Source organism: Hyla sarda, chromosome 10, assembly GCF_029499605.1.
Source record: "Hyla sarda isolate aHylSar1 chromosome 10, aHylSar1.hap1, whole genome shotgun sequence".
In the NCBI taxonomy this organism is placed as follows: domain Eukaryota; kingdom Metazoa; phylum Chordata; class Amphibia; order Anura; family Hylidae; genus Hyla; species Hyla sarda.
This window is the reverse complement of record NC_079198.1, coordinates 34,961,533-34,984,183: the sequence shown is the minus strand read 5'-3', so window position 1 is coordinate 34,984,183 and position 22,651 is coordinate 34,961,533. Positions and strand designations below refer to the sequence as shown.

The 22,651-nt window shown below is 43.4% G+C and overlaps 1 protein-coding gene across 3 annotated transcripts in view; it reads left to right on the top strand.

The window, feature by feature from the left end:
* Positions 1–22,651, top strand: part of GRIK4 (glutamate ionotropic receptor kainate type subunit 4) — a 454,975-nt gene that overhangs the window by 404,895 nt on the left and 27,429 nt on the right. For all 3 annotated transcript variants that reach the window (XM_056543987.1, XM_056543989.1, XM_056543988.1), the window contains exons 14-16: positions 4,104–4,213; positions 14,037–14,210; positions 22,065–22,230. In XM_056543987.1, coding sequence (XP_056399962.1) covers positions 4,104–4,213; positions 14,037–14,210; positions 22,065–22,230 — 450 coding nt within the window. The remainder of the gene's footprint in view (positions 1–4,103; positions 4,214–14,036; positions 14,211–22,064; positions 22,231–22,651) is intronic.

Sequence of the window (22,651 nt, the reverse complement as noted above, 5' to 3'; positions counted from 1 at the left end):
CTCTGATGGCTTCTCCCTACACCACAAGGCATGACTGGTCAATCAAGAGAGATCGATCAATCGATCAATCACAACATGGCGGGGAGAAGCCAATGGGGACTGCTAGCATGACTCAAAGCCCCACTACTGGCTGGCCTTATCTGGCTGGCCTGATCTCCAATGCACTTCATAGAGAGTCACATCACTGTAGAGAGGGAGTCTGTCAGTGTTTCATGCTACCCCGGGTTTGTGAAATTGGTGACAGGTTCCTTTAAATGTGTGGTTCACAAAGCAGAAGAGTTCTCCTAGACATGTTGTGCAATGGCTTAACCCCCTCCCTATTAATAAACAGGCACAGTTGCATAGGAGGGTCAGAGTTTCTCTAGGGATTTCAAAAAGATATTGGGTCAGAAGGAAATAGGCCTTCGTGACTTCCAGCAATATTACTGGGCCTCTCAACTCCATCACTTTGTGTGGTGGAATAACTCTGATGTGCAGAGGGCACTTGTACTGTTAACATAGCCCATTGACACTGCTTAAAGGGGTACTCCGGCCCCAAGACATTTTATCCCCTATCCAAAGGATACGCCCCCTCCCATAGACTTGCATTGAGGGGGCGGGGCGTGACGTCACACGGGGGCAGAGTCGTGACGTCACGATACTCCATCCCCGTGGTCTGGAGGCATAACACATGGCTTCCAGCAGTGCTTACAGGTGGGTGCTGCATGCTTTGGATAGGGGATAAAATGTCTTGGGGTCAGAGTACCCCTTTAAAGACTTCCAGTTCACCTAAATGATATGGACAGCGACACAAAGGGGTAGATTTATCTAAACCTGAGCAGAGGAAAAGTTGACCAGTTTCTTATAGCAACTAATCAGCTCGTTTCTTTCATTTTTAAAAAGGCCTCTTGAAAATAAAAGAAAACATCTGATTGGTTACTATGGGCAACTGACCAATTTTTCCTCTGCACAGGTTTTGATAAATCTCCCCCATAAGTTTTGTTATACTGAGGGCTTTTATGTATACACATCCCTCTGGAGATAATTCCTTTATCCCTGAGGTTCTAGACCTCCCACGTGCCACTGAGTGAAATAATAAAGGGATTATTTAGGGGATTATTAAAGGGGTATTCCAGGCAAAAACTTTTTTATATATATTAACTGGCTCCAGAAAGTTAAACAGATTTGTAAATTACTTCTATTAAAAAAACTTAATCCTTTCAGTACTTATGAGCTTCTGAAGTTAAGGTTGTTCTCTCTGATGACACCTGTCTCGGGAAACGCCCAGTTTAGAAGAGGTTTGCCATGGGGATTTGCTTCTAAACTGGGCGTTTCCCGAGACAGGTGTCATCAGAGAGCACTTAGACAGAAAAGAACAACCTTAACTTCAGAAGCTCATAAGCACTGAAAGGATTAAGATTTTTTAATAGAAGTAATTTACAAATCTGTTTAACTTTCTGGAGCCAGTTGATATATATAAAAAAGTTTTTGCCTGGAATACCCCTTTAAGTTAATTTTACAACTCATGGAGGAATTTGATATACCAAACAACTATCTCCTGTTTTATATGCTATTAGGACATGCAATACAAACACAGTTCCCAGGCAGCACCTCTGTGTAAAGGGAAACATACAGCCGATTCCCCCACACTAAACCCAATACACTGGGTTATAATGTGGGTGAACCAGATTCAAATTATTTGTTACTTACCCACATTGGTGTCTATTGGTTTTAGTGCGGGTGAACTGGCTGTAAGTTTTCCTTTAAAATACTTTCACACCCCCAAGTAATGGTTGGATTTATTGGGAATAAAAACAAAATGTACAGTTCCTGGAGCTGATTGCGGTGGGTACAAAACCTATAGTGGTCATACAACCTATAAAATTGTCTTTTTATTTATCAGCCATCTCTATTTTATAAGTTGGACAACCACCATCAGCTCCAGGTAAGGTAAAGGTACAGTTTGCTTCTATACCGTAACAGCTAGCCAATGCTGTCTGCAGATCTCTTTCATTCTAAGAGCTGCAGACAGATTCTCTTTAATCCCCCCATTTCTTATAAGCCATTCTTTATTTCTTTGTGTTTATTTTGGTCTGATTTAAATGTACCGTATATACTCGAGTATAAGCCGACCCGAATATAAGCCGAGGCCCCTAATTTCACCCCCAAAACCCTGGAAAAGTTATTGAATCGACCATAAGCCTAGAGTGGGAAATACATCATCCCCCCATGTCATCATCCAGACCCCCGTCATTAACACCCCTATCATCATCACCCTGTCATCATCATCCCCCTCGTCATCATCACCGCTTGTCAATCCCTTCATCAGTGGTCTTCAACCTGCGGACCTCCAGATGTTGCAAAACTATAACTCCCAGCATGCCTGGACAGCTATCGGCTGTCCGGGCATGCTGCGAGTTGTAGTTTTGAAACATCTGGAGGTCCGCAGGTTGAAGACCACTGCGGCCTTCATCATCATCCAGACCCCCCTTTAGTTTTCTACTCACCACTCCTCAGTGGTAAGGAAGGATGAGCTGGTCCGGGCCATCTATGCTGCAGGGACCGTCTGGTGGGGAGGGTTAGTCGTTCCGGGCTATCCATCTTCACTGGGAGGCCCTCTTCTCCGCTCAGGGCCAGCCCCGGACTAGTGACGTTGCCTTGACGACGACACACACAGGGACGCTCATGCGCACTGTAGCATAGGTTGCCCGGACCAGCTCACCCTTCCTTCCCACCGAGGGGAGGTGAGTAGAAAACTAAAGGGAGGTCTGGATGATCACGAAGGCCGCAGTGGTCTTCAACCTGCGGACCTCCAGATGTTTCAAAACTACAACTCCCAGCATGCCCGGACAGCCGATGGCTGTCCGGGCATGTTGGGAGTTGTAGTTTTGCAACATCTGGAAGTCCGCAGGCTGAAGACCATTGAGAAGGGATTGACAGGCGGAGAGTTCCCTCGAGTATAAGCCGAGGGGGGCGTTTTCATCATGAAAAATCATGCTGAAACACTCGGCTTATACTCGAGTATATATGTATGCAGCAATAAATGTCATTATGTAGTATTATCTTTTGTACATTGACCTATGTAGTCTGGAGAATATACTATCAGAGAACTAATAATTATATATTGTAAATTGTGAAGGTGTGAGTAATAGTTATATATATAATACAGATTCATGTATTTCTCCTGCAATGTAAATTATAGGTACATTTTTCCCAACTTCTGTAATGTATCACATTTGGACACATACAATCTATTGTAGTCCATTCATTCCTGTGATCATTCATAATTCATTTTAGCGTCTGAACTAATGAACTTGACATTGACTCGTTCTATCAAAGGCTCTTTTCACAACACATCAGTGTTATAATTTACCACTGCATACAGCAAATGTACCTATTGACCTCAACCACCCAAAGGAGGCCAGATAAAGGTATAATGCATGTGGTTTCCAGCAGAGTTTGCATTTAATTCTACTGGATGGAAGAGTACAAAGTGGCACTTGTCATAGTTATATGGTGGAGGTACCTCTCAGGGAATCTCCTGACATAGACGTCTGGCAGAAACCACAAAACTGTGGTGTGAAAAAAGCCTAATAGTATCAATATTTGTCTGTAAGGTGAAATTATTGAACATCATTCAGTCCGTTATTCATAATCCCATTAAAATGGTGAACAAGTGACAACAAGAGGGGAAAGATTACAAATATTTTCTTCAACTTACAGGGGCTGATTGTTAAATGTGTGAAAGATGCTAGTCCCATCTCCGGGATCTGCACTAACAGTATCCCTAAAACGGGGCCCACAACATTACCATCCCCCCACCCTCACCTCCGCCAGGTTGGGCTGCAGTAAAGGTGTAGCATAGTGGCAGCATTATTTCTATAACTTTTATAGAAACAGTGTACAGAACACTTTGATGTTTTTGTAATATATGCCACGTCAGCTGTCACCAGGCCAGATGGAGTTGGGGGAGGCAGGTTCCAGAGGTGGGGCTCATCTCAATCAAATATTAATGGAACACCCTGTGGATATGCTATAAATTCCTGTGATAGTAATACCCCTTTAAAAACATTCACTATATGAAAACTAGATAGTAAGTATGTTGATTTTTGTTTTTCTCATAGGGCAGGAAGCCTGGATACTTTTCTTTCCTGGATCCATTCTCACCTGGTGTGTGGCTCTTCATGCTTCTTGGCTACTTGGCTGTCAGCTGTGTGTTGTTCCTTGTGGCTCGGTAAAATTTACTACATTTATTGCCATTTGCTTGTCATTTACACTGTCATATACACTCCTAGGTTTAGAGGAACACCTAGAGGAATGGAATTAAGGGCACATTCACACGGGCAGAACATTTTCAGGATCCTGATTTCCATTTTTGCAATGCAAGTGTTGATATGGTGATCGCTAGGGCAATGATATGCTAAGATATCCGAAAGTTCTGCTGGGTATAGTAGTACTTGATGTTTGTGTCACATAGCAGAGAGGTGCTAACCCAATGTCCCTCTGTGACCCACGCTGTTCCCGCATACAAATTACAGGACTTCTGACGCTAGGATTAGGTGGAACAACTTGTAAGTTTTACTTAAAGGGGTACACCGGCCCTTAAACATCTTATCCCCTATCCAAAGGATAAGATGTCTGATCATGGGGGTCCCACCGCTGGGGACCCCCGCAATCTCTCATTTCGCATCCACCTTTTTGAGCTCTCCGCAGCGCTCAGAGTGTGAAGCATTACGACCACGGGGCCGGAGTATCGTGACTTCCCAGCGGCGGGTCCCCCACGATCAGACATCTTATCTCCTATCCTTTGCATAGGGGATAAGATGTCTAAGGCTGGAGTACTCCTTTAAGGGTAGGGTCACACATAGTGTAAACACTGTGTATTTGACGCACATGCGTTTTTCAGTGATAGCACAAAGTATATGGGTGTTTATTATAACTCCGATAGACTTTGCTAGCACAGAAAAACACACGTGCGCCAAATAAGCAGCATTTACACTACACGTGACCCTACCCTTACTGTTTTGCAATTCCAGAGATATATAGTAACTTAATCAGCATTAGATAATACAGCTTAGAAGTAAGGACATAGAATACTGTGTACAGTACTGGGCACCAGTGTACAAGAAAGATATAGCGGAGCTGGAGAGGGTTCAAAGACGGGTAACCAGGGTAATACGGGGAATGGGAGGACTACAGTACCCAGAAAGATTATCAGAATTAGGGTTATTTAGTATAGTAAAAGACAGCCTAGGGGTGACCTAATAACTATGTATAAATATATCAGGGGACAGTACAGAGATCTCTCCCATGATCTATTTATACCCAGAACTGTATCTATAACACGGGGGCATCCTCTCTGTCTGAAAAACGAAGGTCTCTACACCAGTACAGACAGGGGTTCTTTACTGTAAGTGCAGTGAGACTGTGGAATTATTTGCCAGAGGAAGTGGCAATGGTAAACAGAATAAAAGAGTTCAAAGGGGGCCTGGGTGCATTTATGGAGAGCAAAACTAGATTTTCTCGGGAACAAATTTTTTCCCCTTGTATAGGGCAGCAGGGAACTTGATGGACTGTCATTTTGTAACTTTTGGGGGCTTCTGTTCCTACGCAGTGCACTTTTCGGTAAAAATGACACCTTATCTTTATTCTGTAGGTCTATATGATTACAAGGATACCCAATTTATGTAGGTTTTATTTTATTTACTACTTTAAAAAAAAGTAGACTATATGCACCAAAATTAGTATGCTGAAAATTGTCCTGTTCTGACCCCTATAACTTTTTTATTTTTCCGCATATGATGATTAGTACCATTTTTGTTTTGATTGACTTTTTCATTGCTTTTTATGAATTTTCTTTATGGTATATGAAATGAATGCCTTCAACTGTACAATTTAATTAACATTATATTTTAATAATACCTACATTTATGCACATGGCGGTACCACATATATTTATGTTTATTTTTTATTAAACATGGAAAAAGGGGGTGGGGGGGGGGGGTGATTCAAACTTTTTTTTAGGGAAGGGGTTAATTCACTTTTGTTAACTTTTTTTCTTCTTTTTTTCCTTTTTTATTTAGTCCCCATAGGGAGCTATAACATGCAATTTTGTGATTGCATACACTGTTCAATGCTGAGCTTTGGCTCAGAATTGATCAATGTTCTCGGTGCTCTGCTGCTCTAGCCTGCCATGGCTGGCTGGGACATCAGAGCACTGATCAGACGGCCAGGAGGCAGGTAAGGACCCTCCTGCCATCCTTTAAGATGATCGGGACCAGTGATTTTTGCAGCAGAATTCCCGATCAGCTCCACTGAGCTACCGGCAATGTTAGATCCTGCATTTAGATGCAGCGATTTAAAGGGTTAATGCCGGACATCTGCCTGATTGGCAATGTCCAGAATTGACCGTGGGTCCCGGCTGCTGATAGCATTCGGGACCCACTGGGTTGGAAGCTTCATACTGCAAGAGTGGGACAAAAAAGTACCTGTATGCCTTTCGTCCTTGAGAGGTTAATGTCTGTGGAGTATATTAGGAGCTGTGTATCATAAACAGCTTGTGATCCTAGAAAGATATATCAGCACAGAATTCTTAAGGGTACACGTACAGGATCTGCTGCATATTTTGTGCAGCTGATTTTGCTAACCATTGAAGTTAATGGGTGGCAAAATGAGCTGCACAAAATATGTAGCAGATCTAGTACGTGTGAATGATTTTCTGTATGTAGTCTGCCCGTGTAAACATACCCTAAAGGTGAATTCACACTCACAGGAACTGCTGTAGATTTAAGTTGTAAAATCTGCAAATGTAGAGCGGCAACTGCGGATTTTATAACTGCGGATCCGTAATCCAGATCCAGTGTGTATGAATACACCTTAAAACAACAAGAAAATAAAAATAAAAGCACTTTAAGGCATTAATATATTGTTTTACATCTAATCTAAACATACACATCTGGTATCCAATATTCATATTTTATTTTAGCCAAACAACGGCTAAAGTCTCGAGAAAAAAATGATAAACAGAAATGATCCCACTGCTTATGTCAATGTTGTTTGTTGTTTAAGGATGAGGTTTTCTTCTCATACAGCCAGTGGCTAGTTGCCCTTTAAAATTTCAGACAGTGCCCAGGTATAAACCAAGCTTAATAAGGCACCTTTGGCATATTTGTTTATTCTTTTCTCATTGTAGCCAGTGAGTCTAGAGTGCGCAGACTGCGTGGGCTGAGCTGCAGTCACCTTGGTATGCATCACTGGTGGAATGTCATTGTGCCTGTCTACAATTATAATATTAATTATAATATTAATTAACAATGCCTGCGCTCCCCACAGCACACAATAAATGCTGTATAATTATCTGTACGCATAGGAAAACACATAAGACAAGAGCGTCTTACGATTAGCCACCTATGAAGGGCATGACACAAGTATATGTTTCTAAATATGTAATTGTATAGTAACATTCATACCAAAGTAAAATGAGAACAAAATGGATATATTTACATATCGCAAAGAAAAATATTCCCAGTAAACAAATTATAACAATAATAAATATATAAATTTAAGCATACACTTGTTAGGATATTTACCGTTCATGTCATAGAGGATGGTTTGCCAGGAATGATGCAGATCCAGCAATTCCAGACTAAGGGGGGCATTTATTAACAAAATTCTGGGGAAATTGATCAAAAAATTGCACCATTTTCTGCACAAGGAAGGTCCTTGTCCATAAATAATGCAACTTTTTGATCATGTCCACCATTCCTGCCAAGTGGACAGAGCTTGTGGTGGACAAAGAGTGGCTTTGTGGGACATGGATGCCCCATTCACTGAATTTAACACAGTTTGTGTTTGCTAGCAAGCATAAATGATGCTTTAAATCTTCTGCAGTTCAGAGCTGGAGGAGATTTCAGGCAAAGCGCACAGGCAGTTTTCATGTGCAGAGATATATGTAGAGCCACCAATTGGCTGATCAACCATTTGGTGGTCTTTCTGTCTTGTTCACAAATTGTATGCCTCTTAATCTAAAGTACTTCAATAAAACTAAGGCTTTTCCTAGAAAAGATGGATCTATATTATTTCTGGCTATTCTGTGGTTTTAAAGGGGTATTCCAGAAAAAAAAAAATCTTATATCAACTGGCTCCAGAAAGATAAACAGATTTGTAAATTACATCTATTAAAAAATCTTAATCCTTTCAATAATTATCAGCTGCTGAAGTTGAGTTGTTGTTTTCTGTCTGGCAACAGTGCTCTCTGCTGACATCTCTGCTTGTCTCAGGAACTGCACAGAGTAGAATAGGTTTGCTATGGGGATTTGCTTCTAAAATGTGCAGTTCCTGAGACTGGTGTCATCAGAGAGCACTTAGACAGAAAAGAACAACTCAACTTCAGAAGTTCATAAGTACTGAAAGGATGAAGATTTTTTAAATAGAAGTAATTTACAAATCTGTTTAACTTTCTGGAGCCAGTTGATATATAAAAAAATTATTTTCCCTAGATAACCCGTTTAACCTAGCACACCCGTGCATTTCAGTATCACCCGTGGCTGGGCTGGATGATCTACTCCTATATAGGATGGTTACAAGTTTATGAATTTTTAGCTGAAGCACTAAGAAAGAGTAGCTTTTGTATTGCTTGTCCATTCACTGGAATGATTGCCATACAAATGAGTGCCCCTCCCGAAGGAGGAAAACCTTCTTATATCAGCCAAACAAGAGCCTCCTCAAAAAGGAATAGTCACCCACCTGTGACCTGGCTTCATTAGTACAAAGTAGGGCACTTGTTGGCTAGAGAGATGCTGTAGACAGGGGCATAGCTATAGAGGTAGCAGTTGCACTGGGGCCCTGGTGCCTAAGGGGGCCCCAAAGCACATTTTCCCCATTAAAGACAGTAATATAATTGGTATATGGGGCCCTGTTGCAGATTTTGCATCAGGGCCCCCAAGCTACAAGCTATTCCTCTGGCTGTACATGAGCTTTAGGCAGCACTAACTGTCACTGAAAAGATCAATGGTGTAAGGACTTATTTTTTAGACAATGCTTACCTGAGAAAATTATATGCAAAGTGTCCATACCAATAATCTCTTCAGTGAGTGTTGGAAGAGGCTTCTGAAGAGGAAATGTATTTCCAGAGACAACATCTGATAACTAGGGCTTTAAAAAACCAAACCAGTGACAACTGATGTTCAAGGTGATTTCCCCTTTAATGCCACCTAGATGGAGAGGCAACCTGCCCGCTCTTTCCACTTAGGAAATAATAGTGGGAGAATCATACCTCTCCTATACAGCTAGTCCAACATAAAATCCATGATCATTAACACATGTCCATAAATAATTTTGGCTTTTTCTATAATTCACTTCTGTTAAACAAATTTGGTTTTTCATAATTAAATATTCAATTGAACAAGTCTTTGGGAATATTTACACAGAGCAGATATGCTTTGGATTATCTGTCTGGATTTGTGGTTGGAAAATTCACAGTGGAATACGGTAGCAGCAAAATTAATAAAATTTAACAAATCTCATTTACACCATGTGGAAATTTTATGTGCAAAAATATATATATATTTTTTTTATCTGCAGCGTATCTGCAGTGGAATGGACATGGATTTACTGATTAAATAATGTGAAATTTATATTGTGAGCCCCATGAGGACAGTGAGTGATGACAACAGTGCTGCAGAATATGTTGGCACTATTTTAATAAATTTAACTTGAGAAAAAACAGATGTGGTCTCACATCCACAACATGCACCTTTATCTAATCCCTAGCATCCCTAGCATAAAATGGCGCAGCACTGGTGGTGAACACCACTGCCCCAACACCAGTGCCCACAGGGGGAGCGACCCAACTGGCAGAGCAGCCCCAATGCCACTCAAACCAGTCCGGGGCCACGCCACCCCACAGACACAGCGCCGGGGCAGCAACGGACGCCAAAAAGCACCGCACCAGGGGGAAAAGATGTAAAAAGCTCACTTACCATGTACTCCCAGTATAAGACTGAGAGGGTGCCAGGAGGAATAGGGCCCTACTGCAGTTTCCTTTCAATTATATAGGCCTGGGCTAGGGGAGGGGCAGAGTGCAGACCAAGCAAAAAAAAAAAAAAATTAAAAAAAGAGGGGATAAAAAACCTAATTAATTAAACTTGACTGTCGCACATCCACAACATGCACCTTGATCTAATGCTTTTCAGCAACATTTATTAAACTAACAGGTCGTTAGTGTACTTTAAGATCATGAAGTGCAAGCCTGCTAGCCATGTCACGGCCACCTGTAAGTAGCGGGTCCCAATCATAAAATTGCGCAGCACTGAGTGGCGACCACCACCGCCCCAACATCCACAGGGGGAGCGACCCAACTGGAAGAGTAGCCCCAATGCCACTCAAACCAGTCCCTGGGCCGCGCAACCCCACAGACACAGTGCCAGGGTACAAACAGACGCCAAACAGCACCATACTATTTTAATAAAGCATTTTATTTGTTCTTGTTGTTTTTTTAAGTGGATTTTTCCATTATTCCTACAACAAAACCAATGTGTTTGCTAAAGATTAGGGCCCATGCACACTACCGAGATTCCATGTGCAGCAGACGCCGCCAGAATGAATTGGCGTATGACAGCATAGACATGTGACATCCCTATTGACAACAATGCAGTTCCGGGGATATTGCGACATGTTCTGGGTGGAATTGGAATTTCTGCAGCGGGAATTCCATGGCAAAAGTTCCAGTGTCCATGGGCCCTTACCTGCAGATCCACAACAAAATGTGAAAGTTCCGTTTAACCTGTTCAGGACGCCGGGCGTATGCATACGCCCTGCATCCCGAGTCCTTAAGGACGTAGGGCATATGCATACGCCCGTGGGAATTCCGGTCCCCGCCGCTAGCCGGTTGGGGACCGGATCGGGATGCCTGCTGAAAAACATCGCCCAGGGGGGTCCTGAGACCCCCTGCTATTCCGGGCTGATTGGGTCTCTGGTGACCCGATCACCCGGAAAGTCAGGGACAGCCCCGATCATCTTGAGGGCTAGGAGTGAGGTCGCAGTGCTGCGATCTCCTCCTATCCCTTGCCATTGGTCAGAACTGATTCTGACCAATGGCAGAGGAGGACAGTGGGTTGCCATGGCAACCCCCGTTCTGCCCTCTCCTGGATGTCAAGGGGATCGTGGGAAGAAGATGGAGGACGGTACCTGCAGGAGAAGATGCCTGGAGATCCCCGATCGTCGCTGGAGACTGCTGGATCCTGGGTCAGGTAGGGAAACTACAGTGGGGGGGATTTAAAGTGAAATTAAAGTGATCTTTACTGTGGCAACCACTAGGAAGGCCAAACTGCAACTCCCAGCATGCCCAGACAGCCAAAGGCTGTCTGGGCATGCTGAAGGTGTAGTTTTGCAACATCTGGAGGGTCACAGTTTGGAGACCACTGTTACAGTGGTGCCCAAACGGTAGCCCTCCAGATGTTGCCAAACTACAACTCTCAGCATGCCTGAACTTCCCAGGCATGCTGAGAGTTTTAGTTCTGTAACATCTGTCCCTTCAGATTTAGCAATTTTCATGAATTTTTGAAAAATGCTGCTCTACTTTGAAGCCCTCTAATTTTTTCAAAAAACAAAAATATGTCCATTTTATGATGCCAACATAAAGTGGACATATTGTATTTGTGAATAAAAATAACATTTATTGTGAATATCCATTTTCCTTACAAGTAGAGAGCTTCAAAGTTAGAAAAATGCAAAATTTTCAACATTTTCATGAAATTTGGGGATTTTTCACCAAAAAAGGATGCAAGTAACGCCGAAAATTTAGCACCAAAATAAAGTAGAATATGTCAGGAAAAAAATCAGAATCAGAATATTCGGTAAAAGTGTTTTAAGTGTATTAATTCGTATAGCGACGGTGGTCAGAATTGCGAAAAAGGGCTCAGTCCTTAAGGTGAAAAAGGGCTGCGTCCTTAAGGGGTTAAGATAAATAAATAAACAAAATACAGAGTAAAGAAAAGCACTATATTTGACCGTCCCGAACTCCTGTGGCAATGCTTCTTGGGTTTGTATTGGCTTTGGCAATGATGTAACGCAATATGTGACCACAGCTGCCGATCACAGAAAGCAGAGGTCATGTGATTAAACGTGATTAAGACGGGACCAGAAAGGTGGGGTCATGGGGGTGGCAGGGGAGATCTGCAGCTGACAATCTGCTACCCAGTCTGGACCACACTAGCACAATTTGGTACAGATTTACTTGTAGATTTCCCTGCAGATTGTGGAAAATCAAACCAGTCAAAATATGCACTTTTCTTCTAGTCAAGCCTTGTGTTGGCTTACATGAAAAATTTGCATGGTAACTAGAGATGAGCGAACTTACAGTAAATTCGATTCGTCACAAACTTCTCGGCTCGGCAGTTGATGACTTTTCCTGCATAAATTAGTTCAGCTTTCCGATGCTCCGGTGGGCTGGAAAAGGTGGATACAGTCCTAGGAGACTCTTTCCTAGGAATGTATCCACCTTTTCCAGCCCACCGGAGCACCTGAAAGCTGAACTAATTTATGCAGGATAAGAAATCAACTGCCGAGCCGAGAAGTTCGTGACGAATCGAATTTACTGTAAGTTCGCTCATCTCTAATGGTAACCTTACCTGGGATAGCTTCACACTCAATTACTTTAAGATATAATTCTGTCACTATATATTTAGCTTGACAAACTCTTTCTTAAGCCAAAACATTGTTGTTTAATTTTGTGCATGGAGGGATAAAGAACTTAAATCTTACCCACATTGGATGCTGTCATCTCTTCTCAACCTCAAATGGTACATTTTGGTCACCTGGATTCCTAACCTTGGTGACAGGTGATCTGGGTGGTCTTCTTACAGATAAACATACATTGGGTGCTATTGGTGTTTTTGCTTATTCTCATATTTCTGATATATTGTCACAAGGGCCTAACTACAGATAATTTTAGCTGCAACATTGTGTGGCCAGTGGCCACTGCATGCAGAAGTCACAATATAGTGGAGAATGTTGGCAGACTCCTCAGAAGTTGAGTACTGGGGAAAGAGGGTTTGTTATGTCTTTTTATCTGCTACAACAACCTCTTTAAGGGTAGGGTCATACACAGCGCATCCGCTGTGGATGCGCTTCGGCAGTTACAGAGCAACAGCAGAGCGAGCTCACTGTAGCTTTGTGTGTCCTCCTGTAGAAATTTTTTGCTGGCAGTCACAAGCTAACACACAGAGCTACCCAGCCGCAGCAGGTAGCTCCCTCTGAAGTCGCTCTTTCTCTGCTGGTAGCGCATTCGCAGCATTAATTGCGCTGTAGATGCGCTGTGTGTGACCCTACCCTAAGGCTGGATTTCCACTTGACAGTATTTCTTCTTTCTTTGGCTTAAAAACTGCAGTGGCAATTTTCCAACAAAAAAATTGACAAGTGGAAATCCAGCCTAAGGGTACGTTCACACCTACAGGATCTACTGCATATTTTTGCTGCATATATTGTGCAGCTGTGGTGTCGGGAGAGGGTAATGTGCAATTCACCTTTTCGTGACGAACAGAGATTGAAGCAAAAGTATGCAATAAATGACAGAACATTAACCATAGTATAATATTGAGGTATATAGAGTCCTGATTAGTGTGGGCCCAAGACGGGCAATGTAGGCAACATCTGCCACACAGGATGGGCAGTATGCTATATTCTGTACTGGGTCACCACACAGCTGATTTTGCTACCCATTTTGCTACCCAAAATATGCATCAAAAATATGCATCAATTCCTGTACATATGAATGTACCCTTAAGGGGTTATCCAGGATTAGAAAAGCATAGATATTTCCAGCTCTTGTCTTCAGTTTGTGTGTGGTATTGCAGCTCAGTTCCATTAAAAATAAATAAATCCAAGCTGTTATGCCAAAAACAACCATAAGACAGGAGTGGCAGTATTTTTAGAAGAAATCAGCTATGCATTTCAAATGCTGAATAACCCATGAACATGTAGCTAGGGCAAAGATTGTCAAGATTTTACTCAAAACATTTCCTATTAATCTGATATATTATGTTATCTTTTGTATTTAGCTTAACTCCATATGAATGGTACAGTCCTCATCCATGTGTACAGGGAAGATGCAACCTCTTAATAAATCAGTATTCACTTGGGAACAGTCTGTGGTTTCCAGTTGGAGGCTTTATGCAACAGGGATCTACCATAGCACCCAGAGCTTTGTCTACACGATGTGTCAGCGGAGTTTGGTAAGAGAAGTTATCTTTTCCTGGAATGTAAACAGATACCAGAACCTTTTGAATCCCAGTATTTTCACTTTACTAGGATTATGTTTTGTGTTTTTTTTTTATCCACAAATCTTTTTAAATCTTTAAAGAGGTACTCTAGCAGAAAACTTTTTTTTTTTTTTATTAACTGGTTCCAGAAAGTTAAACAGATTTGTAAATTACTTCTATTTAAAAATCTTAATCCTTCCAGTACTTCCAGTACATCTGCTGTATGCTTCACAGGAAGTTCTTTTCTTTTTGAATTTCTTTTCTGTCTGACCACAGTGCTCTCTACTAGAGATGTCGCGAATTGTTCGCCAGCGAACAGCTCCCGGCGAATTTCACATGTTCGCGTTCGCATCGCCGGGCGAACATATGTGAAGTTTGATCTGCCCCCTATACTTTAACATTGCAGTAAATTTTGACCCTGTGAGTCAGAGTCAGCAGACACATTACAGCCAATCAGCAGCAGTCCCTCCCTTCCAGACCCTCATACCTCTTGCACGGACCCCATTTTAGCCTCATTCAGCATGCTGCAGGCTTAGGAAGTGGAGGGTTAGAGAAGCTGCTCCTGCTGTATAGGTAAAGCGATAGCTAGGTTGCTGCTAGGTGGTGTATTCAGGGTCCAGTTTACTCCTAAAGCACTAGTGTAACATCTGCTTTAAGGGCAAATTGTGTCACCCTAGTGCAAATCACATTAGGTGTGACAGTTGTGCAAATTAAAAAGATACCTTTTTTGGCTGTTAAATAAAATCAGCCGTCACTGTTAGTTCACGTCACAGTTGCCATTTTTCCTGATTGCAGGGCAAATTGTGTCACCCTAGTGCAAATCACACGAGGTGTGACAGTTGTGCAAATTAAAAAAAAATACCTTTTTTGGCTGTAAAATAAAATCAGTTTGTCACTGTTAGTTCATGTCACAGTTGCCATTTTTCCTGCCTGCAGGGCAAATTGTGTCACCCTAGTGCAAATCACTTTAGGTGTGACAGTTGGGCAAATTAAAAAAAAAAATACCTTTTTTGGCTGTTAAATAAAATCAGCCGTCACTGTTAGTTCACGTCACAGTTGCCATTTTTCCTGCCTGCAGGGCAAATTGTGTCACCCTAGTGCAAATCACATTAGGTGTGACAGTTGTGCAAATTTTAAAAAAATACCTTTTTTGGCTGTTAAATAAAATCAGTTGTCACTGTTAGTTCACGTCACAGTTGCCATTTTTCTTGCCTGCAGGGCAAATTGTGTCACCCTAGTGCAAATCACAATAGGTGTGACACTTTAACCAAATTTAACCAAAAAAATGACAGCCAGAGGAAGGCCACCGCACAGAGGCCCTCGTGGTGCTGGGATTCCCTTTGGCCCTAGAATGGCCAGTGTTCAGAGGCCACGTACCCTGAACCCCCAAAGTTCTGAAGACTTAGTTGACTGGCTATCACAAGACACCCAATCTACTACTAAAGCTTCCTTCTCCTCCTCTAGCTTAGCTTCGGGCACCTCTCATGCTACCACTTGCCCGCCTGCTGCCACCACCAACACTAGCACCACAGCAGCTTTACTTGATCCGTCAGAGGAGTTATTTACACATCAGTTTGAAGACATGAGTGATGTGCAACCATTATTGGCAGAGGATGTAGTTAACAGGAAAATGTCTGAGTCAGGCAGCATTACACACATGGACGTACGGTGTGATGATGATGTTATACCCGCTGCTGCTTCCTTTCTTGAGGTACCAGATAGCGGTGAAGGTGTTGATGATGACGATGTGTCCGTGGATGCAACGTGGTTGCCCGCTAGAAGAGAAGAAGAGGGGGAAAGTTCAGATGGGGAGACAGAGAGGAGGAGGAGACGAGTTGGAAGCAGGGGGAGATCGTCGCAAGAGCTAGTGGCAGAGTCAGACAGCATGCATCGGCACCCGGGCTCAGCCAGACGGGACGCCAATCAACGCACGCTGTTGCCACCACCAGAATGCCGTCATCGCAGAGCTCAGCAGTGTGGTATATTTTTGGTGTGTCTGCCTCTGACAACAGTGAGGCCATTTGCAACCTGTGCCAGAAGAAACTGAGTCGTGGGAAGTCCAACACCCACCTAGGCACAACTGCTTTGCGAAGGCACATGATGTCACATCACAAATGCCTATGGGATCAACACGTCAGTACAAACAGCACACAAAGTCAAAACTGTCATCCTCCTCCTGGTCCAGCATCTTCAGCCAGGTCAACCACTGCTGCCCTCCTTGCTCACTCTCAACCATCCGCCTCTCCGTCTCTCGCCTTGAGCAGTTCCTGCTCATCTGCCCACAGTCAGGTGTCTGTCAAGGAGATGTTTGAGCGCAAGAAGACAATGTCTCAAAGTCACCCCCTAGCCCGGCGTCTGACAGCTGGCTTGTCGGAACTGCTAGCCCGCCAGCTTTTACCATACAAGCTGGTGGAGTCTGAGGCCTTTAAAAAATTTGGAGCCATTGGGACACTGCAGTGGTAGGTACCCGGACAAAATTTTTTTGCACAAAAGGCAGTCCCCAACCTTTACTCCATTGTGCAAAAGGAAATTATGGCATGTCTGGCACACAGTGTAGGGGCAAGGGTCCATCTGACCACTGATACCTGGTCTGCAAAGCATGGTCAGGGCAGGTATATCACCTACACTGCTCATTGGGTAAACCTGGTGACGGCTGCCAAGCATGGAATGCGTGGCTCTGCAGAGGAGTTGGTGACACCGCCACGACTTGCAGGCAGGCCTGCTGCCACCTCCTCTACTCCTCCTACTCCATCCTCTTCCATAACATCTTCGGCCGAGTCCTCTTCCACTGCTGCGTCTTGCTCCACATCACCGGCATCCCCCCCCCCCCCCCCCCCAGCTCCCCAGGTGCTATTCCACATTCCGGATACGGCAGTGTCATGCCATCTTGGGGTTGACTTGCCTCAAAGCAGAGAGTCACACCGCACCAGCGCTCCTGTCGGCCCTGAACGCACAGGATGTCCTGAAGCAGTCCAGGAAGGTGTGTGGCCATTTCAGGCGTTCCAACACGGCCATGGCGCACTTGTCAGATATCCAGCGGTGAAACAACATGCCAGTGAGGCGCTTGATTTGTGACAGCCCGACACGTTGGAATTCAACACTCCTAATGTTCGTCCGCCTGCTCCAACAAGAAAAAGCCGTCAACGAATATTTGTATGACCGGGGTGCTAGGACATCATCAGCGGAGATGGGAATTTTTTGCTACGTTACTGGAGGCTCATGCGCAATGCCTGTAGGCTCATGCGTCCTTTTGAGGAGGTGACAAACCTGGTCAGTCGCACCGAAGGCACCATCAGCGACATCATACCGTTTGTTTTCTTCTTGGAGCATGCCCTGTGAAGAGTGCTGGATCAGGCAGTAGATGAGCGTGAAGAGGAAGAGTTGTGGACACCATCACCACCAGAAACAGCCTTATCAGCATTGCTTGCTGGACCTGCAGCAACGCTGGAAGAGGATTGTGAGGAAGAGGAGTCAGAGGAGGAATGTGGCTTTGAAGAGGAGGAGGAAGACCAACCACAGCAGGCATCCCAGGATGCTCCTTGTCACCTATCTGGTTCCCGTGGTGTTGTACGTGGCTGGGGGGAAGAAAATTATACCTTCCCTGACATCACTGAGGACGAGGAACGGGACATGAGTAGCTCGGCATCCGTCCTTGTGCAAATGGGGTCTTTCATGATGTCGTGCCTGTTGAAGGACCCTCGTATAAAAAGGGTGAAGGAGAACGACCTGTACTGGGTGTCCACGCTACTAGACCCCCGGTATAAACATAAAGTGCCTGACATGTTACTGCATTACAGCCAGGCGGAAAGGATTCAGCAGGTCCAAAATAAATTAAGAAGTATGCTGTACATAGCGTATAAGGGTCATGTCACAGCACAACAGGGATCTAACAGGGGAAGAGTTGAAAGTAATCCTCCTCCTCCTCCCACGAACACGCCGGCAAGGACACGAAGCTGTACAGACATGCTGTTGATGGAGGATATGCAGAGCTTTTTAAGTCCTATGCATCGCCACAGCCCTTCGGGGTCGAACATCAGAGAACGACTTGACCGACAGGTAGCAGACTACCTGACCTTAACCGCAGATATTGACACTCTGAGGAGCGATGAACCCCTTGACTACTGGGTGTGCCGGCTTGACCTGTGGCCTGAGCTATCCCAATTTGCGCTCGAACTTCTGGCCTGTCCCGCTTCAAGTGTCCTGTCAGAAAGGACCTTCAGTGCAGCAGGAGGTATTGTCACTGAGAAGAGTCGCCTTGGTCAAAAAAATCTGGATTACCTCACCTTTCTTAAGATGAATGAGGGATGGATCCTGAAGGGACTGACACTGGGCGATACATTTGACTGAACAAGGCCTGATCAGATTAGCTGCCTTGGCCTAAAAATGGTCCACACGCTGCTGTATTTGAACTCTGAATGCCGGATGACTTGCGCGATTTATCCGCCACCAACTAGGGTTCAAGCCGCAATGTTTTAGGGCACTTTCTGCCTGGCAAAACAAACAGAAATTTTTCAGGCCGCTGCTACAGCACAAAATTTTCCAGCCAGGTGTATATGCCTAATTTTTCTGGCCTCTGCTGCTGCACTTGTTATGGTGCTGCAATTTTTATGGCCGCTGCTACAGCTGAGACAATACCAAATTTTCCTGCCAGGTGTACATGCCTAATATTTCTGGCCTCTGCTGCTTAACTTGTTATGGTGCTGCAATTTTTCTGGCGGCTGCGACAATACCCAATTTTTCATCCATGTGTACATGCCTAATTTTTCTGGCCTCTGCTACTGCACTTGTTATGGTGCTGCAATTTTTATAGCCGCTGCTCCAGCTGCGACAATACCAAATTTTCCAGCCAGGTATACATGCCTAATTTTTCTGGCATCTGCTACTGCACTTTTTCTGGTGCTGCAATTTTTCTGGCTGCTTCTACAGATGTGGCTGCGACAATACCCAATTTTTCATCCATGTGTACATGCCTAATTTTTCTGGCCTCTGCTGCTGCAATTGTTATGGTGCTGCAATTTTTATGGCCGTTGCTACAGAAGCGGCTGCAACAATACCAAATTTTTCAGGCATGTGTACATGCCTAATTTTTCAGGTACTCTCTGCTGACATCTCTGTCAATTTTTGCAACCGTGGATATTAGATGTATGCTAAGGGTAGCATGGTGGCTTAGAGGTTAGCACTGCTGTCTTGCAGCGCTGGGGCCTTGTGTTCAAATCCCACTATGTGCTGCCTAATATGGGGGAATCTTATGTGCTGCCTAAAGGGGGGATCTAACTATGTGCTGCCTAATATGGGGGAATCTATGTGCTGTCTAAAGGGGGGAATCTAACTATGTGATGCCTAAAGGGGGGCTCTATGTGCTGCCTAAAGGGGGCTAAAGCACTTTATTCCAAACCATTTAGGAATAATAGGTGATGCATGCCCTTTATGGATTAAAACCAGACTCTGCATCAACTATGTCATTTTCCATGGGAGTTTCGCCATGGATCCCACTCCGGCACCCCACAGTCCAGGTGTTGGTCCCCTTGAAGTCAAAATTTTATGTTCGCGACATCACTACTCTCTACTGACACCTCTGTCCATGTCAGGAACTGTTCAGAGCAGGATAGGTTTGCTATGGGGATTTGCTCCTACTCTAGACAGTTCCTGATACGGACAGAGGTGTCAGCAGAGAGCACTGTGGTCAGACAGAAAAGAAATTCAAAAAGAAAAGAACTTCCTTTAGAGCATAGAGCAGCTGATAAATACTGGAAAGATTAAGATTTTTTAATAGACGTAATTTACAAATATGTTTAACTTTCTGCCACCAGTTAATTAAAAAAAATATGTTTTCCACCGGAGTACCCCTTTACATCATTTACATTTATGTGGCTATTCTCCGTCTGATGCCACTGTTGCTTTTATAGTCATAGAGCTATTAAACTCTTGTCTTTTTTCAACCCTGTGAACAATATAACTATAATATATACATTGTCAGTAACTTTGTACCTACCATAGAGAAAAGACAACCACTACATTGGGAGTATGTGTTGAAAGCTAGCCTGATACTGAATTGCTTTTGCTGCTTCACTTTCCTATATACTTTAGTTTATCTGCAGCACAGCTAGCTTACACTAACAAACAGTGGTGAGCTACAACTATATCACCGTGATAGGGGAGTGGTCATTTTTAAAGTCACAGCCAGAAAAAGACTGAACATTAAAGAGGATATACATATTCTTCATAACACTCTCAGGTGTGATGGAATAAACAACGTTTATTTTTCCTACCTTGGAGTGCTGCATTACAAGTGTTTTTAGAGCTGTACCCACCTACGTCATTAGCTGCAGCACCAATACTTTCAGTCCCCGTTCCTCACTGCTACCACCTGGTTCCTGGTGACATGTCATCATCCTAGTAGGCATTGCCTAATTCAACCAATCACTGGCCACAGTGATGTCCCACCTCGGCAGTCATTGGCTGAAAAGTCTATTCTCAAGGGGCAAGTGTGACCAGGAACCAGGATGTAGCAGTGATAAACAAGGACCTAAAGCATTGGCACGGCAACTGTTGGATCTCAGAGTAGGTGAATATCACTTCTTTGTGATTTTTACACCATCTCAAGACACATTTGCTTTTGTTTTTTTTTTTTTGTTTTTTTTTTGCCTGCCGACAACCCCATTTACCTATACATTTTTAATTGCCAAGTTTTAGGGGGAGATTTATCAAAACCTATGTAGAGGATAAGTGGTACAGTTGCCCATAGCAACCAATCAGATTGCTTCTTTATTTTTTAAGAGGCCTGTGAAAAATGAAAGAAGCAATCTATTTGGTTGCTATGGACAACTGCACCACTCTTCCCCTACACAGGTTTTAATAAATCTCCCCCTCAGAGTCTGTACCATATTATAAATCTTGATGCAAATGCAAATTTGTCATTAACATTGACCCTCTTAAAGCACCACCACTGCTTTATAATGTAGGTGGATAGCATCCTAAACATGTCCTGTGTGAATTAAAGGGATACCAAAGGATAGGGAATAAGATGTCTGATTGTGGGGGTCTCACTGCAATCTCCATGCAGCACCCGGTGTTCTAAACAGTGGCCCTTATTTACTAAGAGTGGAGTGTAGGTTTCTTTGTGGGTTTTAATTCCCTACAATTTATTTTCCACAGTATTTACTAAGGTTTCCCTACATTTTCCACTTTCCCTACACTTTGCTGATCTGTCTGGTTTTCCTCAGCTCAAATCCACCACATTTTATGTGGAAACCTTAGTAAATATGTTGGGTTTTTGTGAAAATGTCGGGAACACGCCCCTTTTTGAAGACCATGCCCCCTTTCCCCGGCGGTCACTCCCCCTTTTCGGGTTTTCTTAGCAAAATGGAAAGTTAGTCAGGTTTTTTCCAATTCTGGCACAAATTCTGGCACAGACAGAATTTCTGGCGCAATGCGACAGAATCTGGCGCACAACCAGACAAAACATGTCGGGTTTGCAATAGTAAATGAGGGCCAGTGTGTTTATGGTCATACTTTGGCTCAACCATTGTGACTCTTCAGTTTATGACTACCATCAGGCCACTTAGCAACATAGTATTGGAAAGCTAAAAAGCACAACTAGTTTAGCCTATTATCCTGGATTGTTGGTCCAGAGGGAGACGCCTTTAAACTAAACTCCAAATTAATAGTGCATATTAAGAAAATGTTGTAAAAGTTTTGTTTTGTTTAGTAATGGCCTCTAGGGGCTGCTGAACAATACATTCAAATAAGCAGTCATTTCATTTGGCTTTACTTTACTGGTAAAAAGCAATGACCAAGTTTCCATTTGTTTCTATTTTGCTCTTTCAGGTGGGCATTCACCCTAATAATAATTTCATCATACACAGCCAATCTTGCTGCCTTTCTCACTGTGCAAAGAATGGATGTACCCATCGAATCAGTGGATGACCTGGCAGACCAGACCACCATTGAGTATGGTACAATACATGGAGGCTCCAGCATGACTTTCTTCCAAGTAATTATTTGGCAAATAGTAAATTTAGGAGCAGCTAGAACTGCCAAATAGACACATTTGTAACCCATGAAATATACCTTAGACTATGAAGGGTAACTTTATTCAAATATTAGAGTCTGTCTTTTTTCACTTAACCTTGCTTTTTTGCTTGTGTATGGTCTGCAAGGTCCTAGAGAGTTGCTCGCATATCACATTTCCTGTAGCTCTGTCTCCTCACTTAGATATTCAACTCATAAGGCTATGTTCACACTTGTGAATGCCTGCATGTAAAATTTCTGTGCGGGGTGCCAACAGAATATAGATGGCAATGCATTTCCATACGGACTCCACTGAAAAAAATAGACATGTCTATTCTTACTCCGGACGCCGTAATCAAGATTTCTGCGCTAGAAAAATGCTGCAGAAATTCCGCCGTGTGCAC